This window comes from Drosophila ananassae, chromosome 2R (assembly GCF_017639315.1).
Source record: "Drosophila ananassae strain 14024-0371.13 chromosome 2R, ASM1763931v2, whole genome shotgun sequence".
Lineage (NCBI taxonomy): Eukaryota > Metazoa > Arthropoda > Insecta > Diptera > Drosophilidae > Drosophila > Drosophila ananassae.
In genome coordinates, this window is record NC_057928.1 from 24,064,310 (window position 1) to 24,086,312 (window position 22,003).

The 22,003-nt window shown below is 45.1% G+C and overlaps 1 protein-coding gene across 2 annotated transcripts in view; it reads left to right on the forward strand.

Moving 5' to 3' along the window:
• LOC6507340 (connectin) overlaps window positions 1–21,048 on the forward strand; it is a 100,064-nt gene extending 79,016 nt beyond the window's left edge. For both annotated transcript variants that reach the window (XM_032453866.2, XM_001956181.4), the window contains 3 exons: window positions 864–1,885; window positions 4,654–4,870; window positions 17,548–21,048. In XM_032453866.2, coding sequence (XP_032309757.1) covers window positions 899–1,885; window positions 4,654–4,870; window positions 17,548–18,392 — 2,049 coding nt within the window. In that variant the 5' untranslated portion in view covers window positions 864–898 and the 3' untranslated portion in view covers window positions 18,393–21,048. The remainder of the gene's footprint in view (window positions 1–863; window positions 1,886–4,653; window positions 4,871–17,547) is intronic.
• Window positions 21,049–22,003: the final 955 nt, after the last annotated feature.

A 22,003-nucleotide genomic window follows, 5' to 3' on the forward strand; every position in this document is an offset into this window, starting at 1 on the left:
GATAACGACGATAACTCACTTGACAACTGACAATAACTTATTTACACTTCATTATGCCATCCAGACGACAGTCTGGATGCCGGCAGCCGGCAGTCGGTAGCCGGAGAATCCGAAATATGCCCAGTGTCAGTGTGACTTATTAATTTATTAAAAAATACGAGCATAATTAGAGAGCACTTTGCCCAATGACACTTGAAATGCAAAAGTGCGGGACCAGAGGGAAAACTTTCTAGGCAATTTCCAGCAAAGCCGTTGCCATTGGCGTTGCCGTTGCCATTGAGGGAACAATCAGCGACAGTGTTGCAGTTATTTATGAGCTCGATAAATTTGTTTATGGGGGTAACAGTGGGAAGTGGGAAGTGGAAAGTGGGAAGCGTGGGAGGGGCGGATGATATCCCATCCCCCATATCTGCCGGGTAAAGTGACAAAGCAGCCGAGCGTCAAATGAAAACCAGCGGGAGGCGGCAGAACAGGCCAATTCAACTTTCATGGGGGTAACTGCCGGGGATGAAGCCCACCGCGGAATTTCGTGAATTGTGCCAAATGAAATATGAGCAAAAGTGAGAAAGTTAACAACATTAATTAGCATTTTTATGAAGCACTTTCCACGGCCCGGCAACAATAAAGCAGGAGTAAGGCCCAAATGAATGCTTTATCAACTCCAGAGTTCAAAATTTCGGTTACCTTAAATGTTTGAATGCCAAAGAGAATTTTAGATGGGCATATAATTTCATCTTTTATGCCAATATTACCACTCCATTTGATTCAAACAACATCTTTATTTTTTCAAGTGAAACTGAGACCTTCGAATGAGATTAACAATTTTTATTGACCGAGTCATTCCGTATTGTTCCCTTTTCCAGAATCAGTTCCATTGCGATTTAGAAACCGGATCGCAATGTTGCCGCATCATCAACGCCATAAAATGGCGGCTCCGGCGATGCTCCTGCTCGCTCTCGTCCTGCTGATGACCATGCCCACCGACGCCCGCTCCAAGGAGGAGCGCCGCAGCCGGGGCCGTGGCAGCAACGGCTCGGCAGCGGCCTCCACGAGCAGCAACAACGGCTATGGGTACGGGGGATCCTCCTCGACGGCGCCCGGCTCCTCCGGCGGATACGTCTTCACCAGCAGCAGTGCTGCCAACTCCGGCAGCGTCGGCTACAGCGGACCCATGGACAGCACCGGATTCTGCACGCGGCGACGGGACATGAAGCTGATGTGCTACTGTACCCCGGACGAGAACCACGTGCCGGTCCAGAAGGCCGAGTGCTGGATATTCTCGGAGGGACTGCACCAGAACGACACCACCTGGACCCGGTTCTACCAGCAGAAGCGCTTGCGGGAGCTGAAGTTCGTCATCCAGAACAATGCCCGACTGGACTACATACCCACCATGATAATTGAGCCCCTGAAGAACCTGAGCAGCATCGTGATTGAGTACTCGCAGGTGGAGATTGTGAAGAGCTATGCCTTCGCCAACCTGCCCTTCCTCGAGAGAATCATCCTCAACAATAACCACATAATGGCCCTGGACCAGGACGCCTTCGCCAACCATATTAGGCTGCGGGACCTCAACCTGGAGCACAACCAAATCTTCGAGATGGATCGCTACGCCTTCCGCAACCTGCCGCTCTGCGAGAGGCTGTTCCTGAACAACAACAACATAAGCACCCTCCACGAGGGACTCTTCGCCGACATGGCTCGGCTGACGTACTTGAACCTGGCCCACAACCAGATCAACGTGCTGACCAGCGAGATATTCCGGGGCCTGGGCAACCTGAATGTCCTGAAACTCACCCGCAACAATCTCAACTTCATCGGGGATACTGTCTTCGCGGAGTTGTGGAGCCTCAGCGAACTGGAGTTGGACGATAATCGAATTGAGGTGAGTACGGCATAGCATACTTCTATGGGCAGGATAGCTAAGCAGGACACTAAAGACTTCGCTATTAATTTTCAAATTGATTGGCCTTTCGAGTGCATACTTATGAGCCATGGAATAGTTTTTTGACTGCTTATTTATGACACCAGTGCAATCTAGGGGAGACAGTACTCTAGATACTAGAGGGCAAAACTTCTCAATCAACTCTAATGCAAGTGGATTAAAAAGATTTGTCTGGCAGCGCCACTTGGTCAAGTTGGGCCAACTGACTTAAGAGGCCATAAATTGCCGAGTGGCCATAAGAAACAGAAGGGACGAAGGCACGAAGGCACGCGGGACAGGACCATAAATGGCACTGCCTTGGGGCGAGCGGAAACAAAACACACAAACTTTTCCATTTTTTTTTTGTGTGTGTTACTGGTGTCATAAATTCAATTCGAATGTCTATTCTTGTGGTGATTTAAGTGGTCACTCAGCATTGGAGCGGACCAGGAGCGCCGGGGCGCAAATATGATAAATAGATTGGTAAATTATGTGTTCTCCGTTTCGGTGGTGTGACCCAAACGAGACGAGGAGGGTCCTGCCACTAGCTTTGGTCCTGTTGGGATCGTGGCTTAATTCGCACATTTACCCTCAGACCCGGCGGGCCACACGCTGACAGTCGCCTTTCGGCGCTGCGGCGAACAAATGTGTGCCGCAAGTTAATCTACTTACAAAATATTGAATAACAAATCATGGGAATAATGGATTTATGGCGCTCCTTTCTCCCGCTGCCCTCGCATTCCCCTCGCTCGCCCCTGTGCCATCTGATATTCCGTTATCCGGGACCCTTCTGTCCGGGGCCGGCTATAAAAATGGCCATGGAAAATAGAAAAATGTCGCTTAACACTCCAAGCGGAGCATACAAAGTTATGTAAGACTATATATATGAATGTACATATGCAGGGCAGCCGTATGAGCGTAAATCCTGAATATCCATATCCTGGGCCAACAATGTTCCTTCCTTTCCCTTGGTCGTTGCCTTGCCTCCTTGTTTTTCCTTTTTGGTCTGTTGCTTTAGCTTTTTCCTGGTGCTCCTTCAGAGCTTCAGAGAACCGTGCTTCATTTTTCCCATTTTACAAAGTGCTCGCATATCATGTCACACTCAGACGATTCCTCGCATATGTGTCAGGCCACTAGGACAGGACACTCGAGAGCAGCCGCTCAAGTGGGGTCCTGGATCCATCTTCTTTGCCGCATTGTCGTGGCCATAATGATTGGGCTTGTTATCGCCTACGCTGCGCATTGTTTCCAGCCCGGGAATCCCTTGTTCCGGGATTTTTCCAGCTTTAGTTTGGGCCATCAGTCCCTCAAAAAAATAAGTCCCTTTCTTGGCGACTTTGTTAGGTGTCCGTGCGCCGTTGTCGCCTTCAATAAAAGCAAATTGTGTTGCATGTTTGGCCCTGGCTTCCCCTTTCCATTTGGCCCGTTTTTTTGCTCACTTCATAAATCATTTGCCGTTAAAAGGTTTAGGGCTGACACAACATAAAGCGCTGCCCGGACTCAGACCCGGGTGTGTGTGCGTCCAGGGATGGGGATAAACAGATAATCGGGTTAAGGGGATAAGTATCTAAGCGAGTGCATTAGGTGAAAGTGGGGAGGAAATTAACAACGTTCAGGAGAGATGGATCTGGGATAGATAAGAAATTATTAAAGCAAAGTCTCTACACCCCAAGTGTCCTGCCTGACAGCCTTCACTCGAATCTAAGGCCGCCCACTACTCCCTTTTTCATAACTTTGTTTACTCAATCCGCACATAAATCGCTCGTAAATTATATGTTTTTTTTTTTTGGCTGTTGGAAAGCTAATAAATTGGGCCGTAGGCATCGGAGAATCGCTCATCAAACTAACAAAATATCGCAATAAAATATATTTTTTATGTCAATCATCTTGGCAAATAAACAAACAAGTACAGGTGGTGTGGGGAGAGCAAAGATTGAAGGATACATGATTTCGGGGTATTTTTCAATGGCACATCACGGTAGTAGAGGCCTTTGGCACATGCTTCCCCGTTCTTGGACGCGGCATTTAATATGCATAATTTTTCCATTTCCCCAGACAAAGCATATTGAATATTAAATAACAAGGCGTGGGGCCTTCACTTTCGTTATTCGGCCTACAAAACAGAGACCGAAATGAAATAAAAGAAAACACTTTTTTTCCGTATAATAAAATTCAAGACAAACGAATCGGGACATACAAGTTAAAAAAACAAGCACTCGTGTATACAAATTTGCACATTCATACGGTTGTGAGGGTGTATGGGGGGTGTGCGAGTGTGCCAGTGTGTGTGATTGTGTGCTATTCCATACACATAAATAAATACGCAAACAAACAATGAAGACAATGACAACAACAATGGCCGACGAAAAGCGAAACTCTGTGAAAAACAATGAAAATAATACGCAGAAATGCGGAAAAATGGCACCACGAAAATATTTTTCGGTTTTTGTTTGCTCTGCGGTCGCCATACATACGAGACCCGAGACCCTGGCACAGAACTCGCCACCGATAAAAATTTAGTTTAATCAAATTTAACGAAAAAAGTAAAAATCTAATGTTTATGGCAGTTTTAACCTAGTTTCGACCCAGAACTTTGTAGCTTAGAGAATATATTCGCAGTGCACTTAATGTAATTAAAACTGGGATGGGAGTACATACAAGTTAGTTATTTTAAATAATTCAATTATTTTTATTAAAAATTCTATATATTGTTTTAAATTCTATTTCAGCGAATCTCTGAGCGCGCCCTGGACGGCCTGAACAACCTAAAGACCCTGAATTTGCGCAACAATCTGCTGAAGAAAATCGACAATGGCCTGCTCCGTGGCACTCCGGCCCTCCTCTCCATCAACGTCCAGGCAAACAAATTGGAAACGCTGACGTTTTACACATTCCAGCCAATTATGGACAATTTGGTCAACAGCACCAGTGAGCTGCTGGTGTCAGGTGAGTGTCCAAACCCAAACCCAAACTCTGACTCAGTAACCTGAATGCAAACTGCAGACTGCGGACTTTGACAGCTCATCGAGAGACATGGGTGACATGGCAAAAAGCTGACAAGTGCACAAATGGAGCGCTGTCAAAAGTTCCAACTTGTTATAATTACCCATACGCCCTGTTGACGGCCCCGTCTAGTTCGTATGCAGCAGAGTAGAGTTAGATGCCATGGCCATAAACTTTTATGCCCTTTGCGGGCACAATTATTCCAAGGGAGGTGGCACTTTGTGTTAGTGGGCTTCATTAAGGAAATGTCGTATCGCCATTGCTCAAGTTTGCGCTTCCGCTGACACTCATGTCCTGCCACTATCCGTCCCGGCCGTCTTTTATGTCCTGTCTTTACGAGGCCGTGTGAGCGCTCGTACTCCACAAAAACTAAATTAGTCATTAAAGTGCAATTTTGAAGCACTGCCCCGCTGCTCGGACCCATAACAATAAAATATCTGGCTGTCCGCTGGCGCTTTGTTTGCCTGGAGCCTAATAGCTGCTGCAATTAGCGCGATGATTGGCCCAATAGAAGGTAAATAAAATATTCAAGGCTAGCCCAATGGCTAAAATGGAGAATAAACTAATTTGTTTCAATTACAAGCATTTTTGTTTTCACCAATTAATTTCCAATAAACACCAAACTTTTTCAATCATAAATAGTTGTTCCACGAAAATTAGTTACCACTATATTTGTTCCTTTCATGAATATTCCCACGAATTCCCCCCCAAGTCATGGCTTTCAAGGCCTTTCCTAATGTCTAACCCAGTTGGTGGCACCTTGAAAGAATCCCTTTTGTGTGCAATTTCAGTAATTTTATTTTTGGGCCCACACTGCAATTAGACTTGGCAGAGTAATCAACGGCCCTCGGCTGAAACAACTACTGACACAGCGAATGGCTTTGGCCCGTGGAAACATTTAAATATTTAACAACAGCCTTCAAAATCACATTTCTCTTTCATTTCGCCGCTGCAGACACACACGCACACCATCACCCAACTTAATTATCACTCTCACACAAACACACACACACACTCACATATGCAGGAGCATTTTTGCTAATGGTTTGCCATTAGCATGACTCATTTGCAGCTAAAAAAAAAAAGACGGGTGACGATGAAATGTCGGAATGGCTGAGCGCATTGCCAAACAAACAGTTGCCAATGTGTTGGTGGCAGGACTCGTGTGTATGTATGGGTGTAATTGCATTTGCACACACACACACACTCTCACCAAGACAGACATTTTGTAAATTGGCTCCAAATGACTTCAAATTGCTTTAAACTACAAAATATTTTCGCATTCCCCCAAAAAACTTTTTAATTCATATGCAGTGATTATCCTCGCACACTCGCTGGTGTGCCTCTTACACTCGTACGTATTTTCCGGCCCTCACACACACCCTCTGAGTGGTATTTGCTGAATGGTTCATTAGAGCCAGGGCCTAAAGTTAAAGGCAGTCCTGGGGTCCCTCAAATATTTACATACGATTTCCTGATTAAATTTGATCAACTTTTGCGGAGAAGTTGCGCTCCTAATGAGGCAAATCGCTCCGACACACTTCAAACGAAATGCCGGGCCACTCCATTCCATTTTTACTTTATTCCTGCGTCAAATTGGAAAAACGCTGCTCAATTTAGCGAACGAAAAATTTTTCCAAGTGGCAAGACAGCAATGCTCGAGTAAAATGCCAGGACGATGGTTAAGCGGTGATGTTAAATCAAAAAGGAATGTGTGTCCAGAGTGGGAGACGATATGGAGATACCCTGTAGTCATAGCAAATCCCTCTCTCCATTCCAGTATTGGTTCAAAAATGCAGTTTTATTAACGTCCTTCAGACAATTTACTCACCTCCCAAGCATAGAGGGCGTCCAATATAGAGGGCCTCCAATATAGAGGGCGGGGTCAGTAAGCTTGGTAGACGTCGCCATCCGAGTGCATAAGAGTGCACATAAAAATTGCAACAAAATGGCCAAGGACATGCGAGCAACGTGGCCCGATGACTTGAAACAGACGTTGACGCTGTTGGCCAAAGATAAACTCGCACTGGCAGCCATAAAACGTGACATCCGGTGGGAGGCGGGGGCAGATGGGTTAAAGAAAGGATCCACACTGGCCACATCCACATGCCAGTGACAGGCGTTCCCAGGACGAAAGTATTTGCTTCGCCGGCAACGACTAATCGATCAGCTGATGGAATTCCTGGGCAGCTCGTTTCCAGGGATTTGCCGTCGAGGTGAGCAGTTGGCCGAGTCAGCAAAACTATTTGCCAAAATTCTCGTCACACTCAGCCTGGCGTGAGCCGAGGGATTTTCCCCAGCTTTTCCTCCTGCTGCTGCAGGAGCGCCAGGACAAATGATCGGCATGAACTCGCCCCGGAATTGCAGCACATGCATCAAGGTGCAACTGCAGGGGCAGCATCAACCGGCTGCAGGCAGCCTGAGGTTGATAGTTGGCTCTTCATTTCGCGCTGTGATTTGTGCAGCAACTTGAACTCGCCACCCGGACGTAATTGCCACTGACAGGCGGCTAAGCAGCTTGGCCGGTAAAGATGTCAGGGCCATATTGATGCGAGCAGTATTGGTAGCATGCACTTAAAAAAAACAAATGCAACTCTTCTGTAAACTCTCAACTTGGAAGCAATGAATGTTTTTACTTTGTAACAAACTTTTATTGCAGTGTTCAGTTCTGAGTGGAAATATCAGCGTTCGACTGGGCCTGCTTTGAATTCAAATGTTGTCCGTGTGCGGGCAGTTGAACACCGGCCCCTAAACAGTGCCCCTGTTGGTCATTTCACGACCCTTTTGTGCCCGAGCCACAAGCACACACCCAGGCACAAACAACGGTGCACCACCCACCCACACACGGCCGTTGCAGTTGCAGTTGCACCTATGGCCAATGTATTTGGTGAAAAATTTATAGGCACGCCCTGTGCAGTGGCATTTGTTTCAATTCCGAGCAGCCAAAGGGTCACCCAGATGTGTTTGTGTGTGTGTGTGTGTTTGAGTGCCAGTTTGTGTGGGATGTCCTCCATATCCTTGTTTATTTGTATGCGAATCACGTTTTGTTTGTGTCGTCGCGCCTGCGGTGTCCTGTTTTTCTTCTGCCGCTCATGTCCTGCAGCCATTGCAAATGCTTCCGCTTTAAAGGCAGGGCGAATTTTTCACAGAAGGCGCCGCCATAGCAATTGGTAATAAATGCCACAACAGTGCCACTGCCCCGTGCCTCATGCCCCCTGCCCGTGCCACACCCACTCTTTACCAGTTAGCCGCCCCCAAGGGTCGGGTCCGGCTCAATTGGTTCGTTATGCTCGCCGGTGACCAGTGCCCAGTGCCCAGTGCCCAGTCGTTAGATGGAATTGAATGGTTATTGTTTCGAAATATAAATAGGATTTCTAACAGATTTTTTTCGCAAGCTCCGTTTTGGCCGGGTTTTCTGGAAAATACCCCAAAACATGAATGCGAAAACGGGTGCGGCTACACGACTATGACTATGACAGCTGGAAACTGCAATTTGATTATTTGGTCCGCCCTTTTCGTTTTTTTTTTTTGGCTTGGAAGCACTTAATAGCGTATTGTAAAATGTGAGAGTTCATAAATTTTCATGAGGTCGGCGAGGGAAAGTCTGGCGAAAGGAAATTAAACGCAATTTGAATATGCTCCCTTTCTAAATTTAACCGAAAGCGTTTCCCATAAATTGAAATGCAATGCATCTGTTAATTAAAATTCTGATTCGAATAACATATATTTTACTCAATATTCGCTATCGAATATTTGAAAACTTTAATTAAGGATTTCAGGTCTGTAACAAAATACATGACTGTCCATTAGAGGAATGCCTTTTAAAGTCTTTTGTTGCTTGGACTTAAGTCTGGCATGCCACGTTGACCCAACAGAAAATTAAACTTTCAACTTTGAAAATGTCAAGCTCATTTGTAATGCAACATCAGCATGCTTGTAAACACAGAATAGAGCCTGCAGAACTGCAACAATAAACAGGTATTAGGGATCGCAAGGACGAGCAGGTCAACCGGGGGCAGGAAAGAGGAGAACTTGAATGCCGGAAGCGAGAATTTATTGGAACGCATAAAAGGCGTTTGCGCCTCATTGGCAAAAATGCCAAAACAAATGACGTTGGCCATAAACTGGACAAATGAGCGTGTGGCACGCACCCGAAATTGACTTTCAATAGTCAATGTCAGGGCAGCAGTTGTTTCGTGTCCTGCAGAGCCTGGCTGCTCCCGCTGCAAATCCCGATGATTGTTGGCAATAAATCTATGGCTCAACATTGTGTAACATGTGTCCAAGCCGATGGGGCAGCATATCCGATGGCGCATTCCGACTAATAAGTTGAACTCCGACTTGATTGGCCCAGACCAGCTCATTTCTATATGTTTTTTGAATTAGCACAGTGGCGGTGCGGGGAATAGGATTTCTACCTTGAATACAAATGAACTATCAGCTATTAAAAAGGACTTTGATATCATCCCACTTTGAAGCTCACAAAGAATAGCTAATTTCTTTCTCTATTTGTATGGCCTTGGCTGTATTGTGAAGTTTGTGTGCTTATGCGGCGTACATGCATGCATAAGTAGTAATTCATTCCGTTCCGATTCGATTCATTGCGTTTCATTTGCAATTTGTTGCTGAGCACTGCATAAATCACTGGGCTGCCCCAAAAACTATGCTAAGCTTTCTGAAAACCGCACACACCCGCCCACACAAATAGAAAATGGGCGATGAGCGGTCGAGCGGCGGGTATGCGCAGGGATTGCGGGCGGTAACTATAAATATTTTAGAATTCAATTTCCGTTTTTCGCCAACTGTCAAGTTGACAACTCCAACCGCGCTTCCTTGGCGTCCCGTTGCCTTTATCCTTTATCCTTTTGATTCTGATTTTGATTTCGAGCTTCTGCGCGGCACTCAAATTCACGCATCATAAATTAAAATCTCCGGCGCCTGTCCACGTAATTAAACGCAAACTCATCGCTCATCTTTTGTTTCGCCGCAGTGTGGGTGTATCTGTGAGCGTATCGGTGTGGCATGCATTTAATTGTCTGCGCCAGGCATCGTTTTAATTACGCACCTTTTTCTATAAGCAAAGAGTGAACAGCGGCCGCAGGAAACAATTCAATTGAATGAAAACTGAAACTATGCGATGGCCTGCCACTGGATGGAATACGGACGGAATACTTTTAAAACAAACAATGGGCGGCGGCAATTTGCGGATGGGGAAACTCAGGAAGCGGCAACCGAGGCTAATGGACATACTATATTCCTGCAATTTCAGCATTTCAGTGTCCTGCTCGCCCACAGGCCACACCACTGCCCCTTGCCCGTTGTCCTCATTAAGTAGTTCAATTAAAACTTGAATGCATATTATTAATGAGTTTTTATTGTTTAATGGGCAAAAAGTTTGTGCACCTTGAGGGGTTCTCACATGCCCACATGTCCTTTTCCCATATCTTCACACATCGGTTGCATAATTCATGATGTTTTCGTTGGGCCGGAGATTCCGTATTCCGGCAAACTGAATGACAGATTTAAAAGTTTAAACTACGACACTTGGACGGAACTGAGCGGAAAAGAGCATGGTTTAGAGAACTGGCAACCTAATCCAGTTTATCCTCTGTCCGGGCAATTAAAGCCGTGTGATTCTCTCTGCATATGCTGATACTTTTGACTAAATTACTTGCAGAACTTAGAGCCCGCTGATGGCTGATCATTAAAGCGGTTTATTAGTTGAATTTATTATAATTGTCAGCGCGCATAGTTGAGGGTCTTAAAGTTTGACGACCCGACATTTCGGCATTTCGGCGGCGGGATAATGAAGCTTGTTTATAATTTATGCACACTTCTAGGTGCGATGGTGGAAGTTCCAGCATTAGGCGTGTTAATTTCCCGAATAAAGCCAAGCGTATGGATTCCAAAGAGGAAGCTTTGGCTTTGGCTTCAGCTTTGCTTTGCTGGCTTTGCTTTTAATGCGAATTCATGGCTGTCATTGGAGCACTTATTCGCCGACATGTGTGTGCCTGTGAGGTAATCTATCTTAATATATGCACGCCCGGCCAAATCAGCCCACCTGCCTACCTTCCTACTCCGGGAGAAATATTCCATTTCACAACCCTTGGGGCAATGTTTGGCTGCGGTTTTTCGCTAGCAATTGATGTACTGGAATGTTGTTGTACCCACCACGCTTGCTTTGCTTAATTTCTGGGCTTTGTTCGTGTGTGCTTTTGCCAACATTAGACGGATATAGACATCCACCCTTCATCAATACTCGTTTCGGCTTTGACAGTAAACAGGTAAGCCACTGATGGCCTCATTTAAAATTCTATTCCTCCCTCGAATACCCAGAACGTGCAACTATCTGCCAGGACGACTCTGCCAGGTGATATTTATTTGCATAGTTCCGATGCTGAAACTCATTAGGCCAGCTCTCGGCAAACATAAATTGCGGCCGAGTAGCATTTAATTGAATATTTTGGCCAACTTATGCTGCATTCGATTAAATACATGGAGTGTCGCATAATCGATTAGCAGTGCACTTTGGCCATAAATAAACAAGCCCAGTTCCTTGCCAGGGTCTACACAATGTAATAATTTCAATTTACAATTTATCCCTATATAGCCGCCTTGGCTGAACACATCGATATATCGAGGTTGACAGACGAGGAGCTGCATGAGAACTCGAGGGTGTTGGCATTGATGGATGGCCGTCTCCACGATGCACGCTGCATGTGGCCAGGTCCTCGAATGTCCTCCGATCAGTCGGACAATTTATGTCAGTTTGATGCTTGATATATGGCCAATGTCCCCATATAATGCATATCTCGGGCGATAATAGACTGGCCACCCCAGAAAGCCAAAACCGAACAGAAAAAAAGGAGAACATCCACTTGACTTGGCAAATCACAGAGCAATAACAAAAGATTCATTACTTATTTATACAATGTATTCTTGTGAGGATTCCCCCTTGGTGCAACCCTCGCGTATATTTTATTAAATAAAATTCAATTCAAAGGAAAGATTGGATTTGGGATGGGACAGTCTCTTCGGTGATGATTCTTGGGCTATTTTGGCAAACATTAGGCCGGCAATCGCCAGTGGATCGACGCGTCGAGTGGGAGAGGGTTGCTTTCTCGAGGGTAACAAGTTGTTATTGTTATTGGGCCGGAATCTCCCTCTATAAATGTCTGTATTTTTTATGCGATTTACCATATAACAAACACATTACTTGCGCGCCCTCTTCCTGGGCAGACAGACAACCCCCCAATCCCCTTCCCGAAACTGTGCAAATATTTTCGCAAAGATGCTCGAGGGCTAATGTGTATATTTGGTTGAGTGGTCATATTCGATTGCCGCCCTTGATTTCTGCTTTCTGCCTGCCTGCCACCCTAAGAGCCCGCTCCCCTCCACCGCTTTAATTTTTTTGGTAAGTGATTTTCCTTTTTTCCGTCTGTGATTCGTCTTTGATTTGTTTATGCGATTTCATAAAATATTTATCCCCGGGCGTAGTTGTTAAATCGCCTGCAATGACTTTCCCTTTTGCCAGCTTTCTCCCACTCCCACTCCCGGCGGAAGAGGGTGGCGATTGGGTGGTGGGGTGCCTGCCCAGCGAGTGTTTGATCTTGCCCGACTGTTTATTTGACTTCACGCTCGATTGCCAAAAATAATTTGATATGAAAGAAATACAGTTTAATTCTCCCGATTCGGCTTGTGGCAGCGACTGATTGAAAAATCCTCAATTTAAAAAAACTGCGCTTTCATTTATCGCGTTTTTCAAGCGGAAAGCCAGTAGCCGTCGGAATTATTTGCCCAAATGTTATTAAAATTACAAACTACAAAACTCTCCTAAAATCAACACACCAGAGATACAGTATTTGTGTACTGTGCGCATATATTGTTACGACTTCTCGCACAGCAAAAATAAAAAAAAAGGGACCCAGGGTCCGTCCGGCCAAGTTTAGGCCAGTTACTGGACCCACTCGCATTCATTTGGCCTAATAAAAAACATTCAATGAGCCAAGCTTTCACTTGGCCAAATAAAGAAAATTGGCGAGAAAAGCGACGGCCATTCAAATGGCTTTCAATGGCTGTAGCGGCTCCTTCCTTCCTTTCCTGCCTTTCGTTTCCAACTTAGTGGAACCCCATTTGATTTTGAATGAACTTGGTGAAAATTGCCAGCCCGGCATCCATCCATCCCCTCCTTATTCCACGAAAGGACGAAAGGACGAACAAAATTAAATACACGCAATGCGAATGAGCCGGCAAAATCACACACAGTCATAACAAGCCAGAAAACAAGCCAACAGAAACTACCAAAAAAAGCATAAAAGGGAAATGGCCAAAGAAAAACTCTGAAAATGAAGCTCATTAAAAAAAGGGCGGCAAGAAGAGGGTTCCCCAAGTTTGGAGGCTTCTCCATCGATGGACAAATGAAGGAACTTTTCTACAACTGAAAAGAGAATCGGAAATGTTTGCATTCCACAACGAATTATTTAAGCTCTAAGATGCTTTTTTTAAAGATATCTTTTAGTTTTGATCAACATTTTACTCAAAATATAAGTAAAAGTGTAAAGAAATCTTCCACCAAATAGCCTGTCAGTATAATTATTCCTTAAGCAAGTTTTTAAGTGTCCTGTAGACCCACTTTCCTTAGTTCCTCTAAATTTAAAAGCTCTTAAATTGGCTTACTTCACAACGCACTCGCCAAAAATGTCATCGACTTTCCAACAAAAGAGTATCCGAAGCCAATGAGTGAACTCGGTCCCATTCACGCCTCTGCAGCATGCCTTGCCACAGCGAGGAGCAGCAGCAGCAGGAACAACATCGGCAACTAGCAACTATACAAAGCGAAACTTTCGACTTCATTTGCATACATAGCGCTCTCGAGAAATGTAATAAAAAATGATAAAATCCTCGGGAGAGCCAAGTCCGGCAGAAGCCACACAAGCCCCCACCCCACCCCACAGACACACATACACACACATTAGCGCGAAGGACAACCCTAGTGCCGCGCCCCGTGACCCGTTGACGCCCCCCTTGTCCCCTTAGGTTGGTGGCTGTGCGTGCTGTCCCCTGGTGGAAGAACCGGCAGCCAAAGCAAAAGCCAAAGGCGGACCAAGTCAGAACCAAAACCCCGAGCACCGCAAACGAACCCAGATCCCAGCTACTAGTTACGGAATGGCACTGGAAAAAAAGACGACTAACATAAGCACAAGAATAGAGGTTTTTGAATAAATTTGGGTGGGGAAATTTTTGACTGTGTATTAGCTAACAGCTAGTCGCTCCCTGTTGGCCGGCTGCCCGGTGTTGGCCAACTGGCCAGGCCGCCAAAAATGAGCTGATTTCAAACAAAGCTGCGCTCGCGCTGGCTGCGGCATTCATGGATTCCTGGTGACCCCAAGGGCCCAAGGGGATAGAGTGGCGGAGTGGCATAAAAGTCCGAAGTGAAACAAAGGCCGGAGAACTAGGCCAGCAGCTGTGCTGATTTGGGGGCGTGCAGAAACTTTCGGCGTTTGTGTTGATATTTCCCCCCCCAAAAAAAAAAGAAATGTATAAACCAGGAGGGAGAAACGGAGAATGAGAACAAAAAAATGTGGGAAAGTGGGGAAAAACCAGCAGCCCCTACAGCAGGAGGAAGCGATTTCTTTGCGCTTTTCAATAAACGAGTAACGAGCTGGGAGTGAGCCCGGCCAGTGTGGGTTAATGTGGCAGGCAGCACCTAAAACCGACCAATTAAAGCGAATTTTTTGCATCTTTGGCGGTCTTTTTCCTTTTCAAACTTTTGCGGGATGGGTAACGGGAGTGCTGTGCGAGTATTAAATTTAAAATAAATGTTTTCCTTTTTGGCAGAAGCGCAAAGGCAGGGGCTAATGAAACGCCATTTAGGGAGCTCGACTTGATGTATGACAACCGCTGTCAGGACTCATTACGGGAGATCCAAGATGGAAACCCAATACACCCGTTGAAAATCCCTTTAAAGTGCAAACATCTTGCCCAAACAAAGCCAATCAAAAGAGTCCGCTGGAAGTAAACACACTGGACAACTAATTATGAATATGTTTCCATACACAGAGCCCCGCACACGCACACACACGCTGGACACTCGGGGGACATGGATGGGACACACAGGGGACACTCTGGCATTAAAACTGACCAAACAAAGTTCCAGTTGAGTCTAATTTGGCTGCCTGCACACAAAAGCGTCATGACGCACACACATGCACTTATGCAAATAGTGCTGACCGAAAACTTATGGGTGAACGGCAGTAGCACGAAGGGGACTGGGCCAAAGGATATTCCGGAGGTCCGTCCGACATCGCCATGAAAATGACAATAATAAAATTTAATGTACACACAGACGCGTGTGCATGTAGTCGCCTATTAGGGGTGCCCCAGCCCCAGCCCACCCCCTCACTGTTCGTATGTAAATGTCCTTTTGCAAACCGTAAAAACGTTTCCGACCGTTTTCCACCCACCACCCCTGGATCCTAGCAACACCCTCCGTACATCCGTACCTCCGCACCTCCGAAGTGAAAGAAAGCTACAGCGTCATGCCGGAGGAAGCAGGAGCTACCACAGTTGAAAGTCATCTAGTTGACTAACAGCCGCAGTTCCCTGGCTATATATGCACAGATATACATATATATATGTGTATGTAAAAGGGGCGTGGAGTTCATTGCATGCCAGAAGAGGCAGAGGGGCTCAAAATATATACATATAGATATATAGTGTGTGTGGTGGAGTGTGTGCAGCAGACCAAAACACTTCCTACCGCTTTGGCCAAGTATCATTAAAAATATAAAAGTATTTCATGCCAGAGTCTAGCGTCCTATCTAAAGGACTCTCTGCGCTCCCTCCCACCACCTACTTACTTTTTCCTTTTTTGTAATTTCTATTTTTTTAAGCACTTTTCGGTACGTTGTCTGGGGGCAAGTCATTGTCATTTGGTCAGCTGAAAAGCTGAAAACAGCTGCCAGTTTCCAGAGCTGCACCACCCACTTGCCCACTCGCCCGTCTTCCTTCATCCTGCCTCCATGGGTCACTTCATTATCATGTTAATTTTGTTGTAATTTGCTTGCTAAATGTTGCCAAGTCGTTGGCCATTTTTCCAGCATTTTTCCGGACTGGCTTCTAAGAGTCCTTACCCTTACGCCGCTCTCCATCCCCCACCCCTGGCTGTGCATATTTAACTTTATTTATGGTTTTTGCCGGCTTTCATATGGAAAATTAGAATTTTTGACTTGGTCTCCCGTTCTCCAGTTGGTCCTTTTCTCCGGCCCGACACTAATTTGCCAACTATTTTGCAAAGCAAAGTTTCCTTTTGTCGTTCGGGGCAAGTTTTTGGCCCGGCTACAGAAATATGCCTTGGATTATTATTGTCAGTGCTCGGGGGGCGAGTCAGTCCCTCCTTGTGGCCTGGCTCATATGCCAAATGGCCCATTGTGTCTCTGCGAGCTGATAATTATGATGTTACATGTGGGCCTCTGTGTTAGTCAATATTTTTTGTAACGCTTATGCTAATTATGCGGCATGTTGACATGGCACACTGTGCCACAGTGTTTCTGGGCCCTAATTACACCCACGAGGGCGGCCAATTTTCCCCCTTTCATTCCGAGCTTCCTTCGGGAGAGCCATTGGAACGTAATTTGATTTATTCATTAGACCATTGCCGGCGATTAGCTCCACTCTGGCACTTGTTTATCCGCTCAATTGGGGACCCAGTCAGGCCAACTCCTCTAACCAAACAGCAAATTGAAAGGGATGGCGATTGGGGGAATGAAAAGCAGTCACAGCCACAGCAGGAGCAGGAGCTAGAGCCAAAGTGGGGTTATTCCACGCATGGCCAGACTGACTACAAAATAATTGACAGCAAACCGAAAAGAAGGAGTTGGAGTAGTCCGCTGTCCGTTGGAGTGACAGACGCAGGCCAGTATGTCCGGACGGGAATGGTCAAAGCCCAGGCCAACAAGCTGCAGCTGCAATCGCTCCTCAATGAGAGGAGGTCGCTCTCTAAATTGGAAATGTCATTGAGGCGTTTAACGTGAGCCGGCCCCAATGACAAGGACATCGACGTTCGACTCTAACTCCAACTCCCATTCCTCTTGGCTCAAACTGAAACTTTGAATCCAACTTCAGAGCCGGAGTCGAACGTGGGCAAAATCATTTAAAAGCGGCTGGCAGAATCCAGCCAAGCTGAATTCCAAGTTTTTGAGACATGCACTGAGAAAAAATGGAAGTGGTTTTTATTAAATGAAGTGTGATTCAGTTATTTTTTAAGTGTTAATTAATACTTCTGTGCTAAGATTCTAGTTTATTTTGTCTTCATTATTATACTAGTTGTAGTAGAATTCAAAACATTAAACATTTTCTTGCCATGTACCTGATGCTGGAATAGCAACCGGCCATCAAATGACAGCCAATTGTTGCAGTCGGCCACTTAGCAGTTGGGGGAATCATTCGCTTACCTGGCCAGACAGACCAAAACCAGGACTTCAACCCGGATCCGGACATGAACGGTTTTGGGCGACGATTTGACAAAAGCAATTTCAAGGATACTCCCTCCCCCGTCCCTTCCAGCCTCTGATAGATATAAATTTAACCCCGCTCTTGTTTTTTTCTCCCTTCCATTGCAGACAACAAATTCATTTGCGACTGTCGGCTGCAGTGGATCTTCGAATTGAAAAATCGAACACGTCACCTGCAGCTGCGTGATTCCCTGGAAGAGCTATCCTGCTCGCTACAGGACCCCAAGCTGTCACATTTCGTCGACCCGGTGCCGTCGCAGATCCTGGACGTGCTCAATATCGGAGGATTCACAGCGATTGGCAGCAATAGCGCCAGCATGGGCGGAGTAGGAAACAGTGTGGTGGGCAGCAGCTATGGAGGAATGGGTCTGGACGACTCCCGCAAGCACTCATCGAGCAGATCGCGACAGGCCCTGCGAGGACAACGTCAGTTTGCCTCCAGCCAGGAGAACACGGTGGAGTCGAAGATGCGGAAGCGACGCAAGCGGCAGGAAGCTGCCCAGAAGGAGAAGGACCTGGCTGCCGTGGCTCCCACCCACAAACGGTACGACTACTACGATGACAACAACGGAGGCTTGTCCCTGAGCCACGGACTCGACCTCGACGACAACCTGAACCTGCACAAGCAGGGATCCTTCTACGGAGCCGCATCCCCAGTGTCGGGGCACAATGATGTCGATGTGCTGCTCTCCTCGGGGCACACCCCCGTGGGCGACGCCCTCGATGCGATGGCCAACAAGAATACGATCAACGTGAGGCTGTTCCTACTGAAGCCGGAGATGCTGCCGTGCCACGACGAGCTGAGCGATCCCACCGAGCTGCCCCTGTCCCGCGATCTAATGGACGTGCGCAGCAATGTGGGCCAGGAATCGTCCCTGGGAGGAGCCGCCGCCCTGGCCAAGGGCTTCGGCCTCCTGGTCGTCCTGTTGGCTCTGGCAGTCAGCCAGGGCTGAATCGCCGGTCAGAGGTAATCTGGGTCCCTGAGTTTGGTTCTACATTGTACATACTGGCTTGGAGATGTGGTGCCCTTGGGAAACGAGCTTCAAAATGCAAACCAAAACGAAAACCAAAAATTAAGGAAACACACGAATGGCTATACCAGCTGCAGTCTTGTAAATATGTAAAAAGAATGGGGTAATGGAAAACGAAATTCGATAAACTTACTATTATGAACCTAGCTGATAGCTGTAATGATAGACTCGACTTTTCACCAACAACTTCAGCAGCAGATTCAGATACAAAAACAAAAAACCAAAAAACAGACAAACCAAATCTTAAAATCTAAACCTAACAGAAACTTAAAGCCCAAAACGAACCCAAAAGAGAACCTCCGAGCAAACTGGCGTTTCATTTAAAAGAAAATACCACAAAGATACTCAACTACCGCTACACTCTACGACATAGCATAGATTAACTGGTTAGTTAGTTAGCCATAGAGTCACATTTCGTTTACTTGAGCAAGGTACATACTACAGTTAAACTTGGAAAGCGCTAAACGTCTTACATGGAGACACAGAGCTGGCCAAAGATCCAGTAAAAGAGGCATGCCTGTAAAAACCAGAACGCAGAAACAAAACCGCTGAAAGTTGCAACGATAGCCGTTAGTCGATAGAACATAGTGGATAGTCGATAGCAGATAGAAGATAGTTAATAAATGTACTAGGTAATATACCCGGCCACCCGAAGTTCTAGCTAGAATTTAAGTCAGCTTCTTTAGTTGTAAGTCGAGACCTAATGCTTTGCTTCCCTGGAACTGTCGCCTAAATTTTCAAAACGAAACCCTCAACTCCCCAGACGCACTCCCCGTGCACCCCTCGGAAAAGTGACACCTTCCCGGGGGAAAGAACTTTTCGCTTCACTCTTACTTTTGCCGCACCAGAAAACAAACATAAGATAAAACTTACATTGCGAATTTATATAACTTATTTGGATAGATTCAAATTATAGAAAAAACAAAGGCAAAAATGGAATAATAAAAACAAAACAGAAATATGCATAACGATTTTTGTAGCTTAAGACTGAATATATAAAGGTAAATTATGCTAAAATATACAAAATATTTATATGGAAAATACCGTACTGTATGTTTAATTGTATTGTAATAAATGCAAGCTGGGGGAAAGGGTAATGTCATTTCTATATATTAAAGTATATAAATAAAAATATATATAGATATATAGAAACCAAATAAGCCGATCGAAACCAACAGATTCGTGCATTCAAATTAGTACGAGTGCATGGATTGCATATTACACTTTATTTGGCAATTCATTACGTATTTAATTATGCACAAAATTATGATTTCCAAATAACAAAACACAAAAACTAAAAAGCTATTTGATTAATGTGTTTAATAATTCATATACAAAGAGAAAGTAAAGTAAGAGTAAACCCAAATGCAAATTTATGTGTAAAAAAAACAGAAAAATTTACATAAAAATATTCCCGAAAAGTGGGAGTAGAAAACGGAAGCAGAAGGAGCAAGCATAGTTTTAGTGGACAATCAAGGATAAGAAAAGTGAAAGTAGAAAGCAAGAACATCTGGGGAAACCCTGAATCAGCAAAACACAGAAAAACCAAAAACCCAGAAGAGCGGAAAAATGTCGTAAAAATCTCCCAAGAAAGCGAAATAATAGAGCAGGCGTTGGCGAAGAAAAAACACAAACCTATTTTAAGTAAATGGATATAAGCTAAATGTATTTAGTGTTTTGATTAGCTAATAAGACCTTAAACACACAAAACAGTACTCTATAAATGTGCAAATTAAAAAATTGAAGAAACAGTAAATTAAAACAGATACACGAATTCTAAGTAAACTCTATCTAAGCAGGGCACTACGTTCATTATTGTTGATACTCATCCACACTTAAAACTCATTTGATTCGATTGTCACGAAGTTACTATGCTAGAGATTGTGAAAGGATTTTCAGTTGCCTCAAGGGGTCGGGCGAGATTCGATTGACTTAGCCTCTTTGTCTAATGCATTAAATGCTTGTAATAAATTAATAACGACATGGAAACTTATTTAATACTTAGCCTTAAGAATTGATAAATTTTAACCAAAGATTTTGCGTTCCTCTCGTTGCCTAAGAAAACACTTGGTTGTCCCTTGTTTTTGTGTATGTGCCATTTCTCCTATAATTTTTGCGGCTAGAAAGCGGCCCGAATTAAGCGGCGAGTGACGTAATTTTAAAATATTAAAAACTAAACGTAGCTTACTTAATTATTTTAACTTAAATGTACACAGAGCGAAAGTGAAACCAAGCAGCAAATAATATAACCGAAATATAAATGTACTTGATGTAAGAAGTTTGCTAAATTGAAACCAAAACTGAAATGTCAACCCCACAGCCCCACAAGAAAGGAGCCAGGATGCGATGGTCACAAAACGATGGGCGGCAACGGGGCGGGGCACGATCTGCAGACCTATATAAAAAAAAAACATTCCAGTGGTATTATTTTGTTTAACTTTAACTTTTACTGGCAATTGCCTAATAGCGCCCCGCCCTCGAAAAGTTTCCGCCACTCGTCGTGGTCTGGCGGAATGGCATCCAGAAAACAATTTTGAAAGAAAAACCATCTAAATATATTTAATGTAAAAAAAATAAACCAAAACTGTGTTTCTCTTCCTATCATTCATTCGTTTTCAGCAACATTATCTATACTATAGGTTGTGGGGCCCAGCTATGCCTCTGGTTTTTTGGGTAAAACTTGAAATATTAAAATGCTTCCTGGACCGGAGCCGCCTGTTTATCACTTCCGCAATTTAAGCGCGCACAAAACATTTCGGCACATGGCTCGATGGCGCCGTAAAATATGCAAAGCCCCAGCCAAGCACAATTCCCGCAGAAATTCAGAAATTCAACGCCGCAGGACTCGCGCCTTTGTGCGCGAGTATTTTGCTAAATTTCATTATTGACTGAGACAGCCAGCTGAAAGCCATGCTGCCGAACCCGAACCCAAACCCAAACCCTTACCCCAAACCAAAACTCGATCCGAGCCAAAAAGAGCATACGCTTTCAGCCATTCAGGTTGGCATAAGAAATTGCCGGGCCATTAATGCCTCTTAGCTCACATCACTCATACGCCGCGTTGTCCTAATAATAAAGTTGTATGCACATCGTTTGGTGGGAGGTGGTGATGGGGGATAAGCCGTCATCGTCGCCCTTACTCGCATTTGTGGGCGTGGTGCAATGCACACGAAAGTAGAAAGTGTACTGAGTGGAAAATGGCGGGCAAAAAGGATAACCCAATACTCTTGCTACTCCTGTTCCTGTTCCTGCCCGTGCTCCTGCTCCAGCTGTTGCTGCTGAAAAGTGATAAATTGGATTGAAACGGTGGAGCAGATTTATTGATTTCATTGGGCGGCTGTTCGATGTTGGCTGCTGAGCAACCAAGCGGCACGTCAAATTGAATAGACGCTACCGGCGACAAAAATCAAAAACAGATATGCAAATAAGGCGCACATGTAAAAACTGCGGCACATATTACATACAGGTGTGGTCAGAAAATTAGCATTCTTATTGAGGATCATTTTCTTTTACAATTAGCAGAAGTTTTCTTT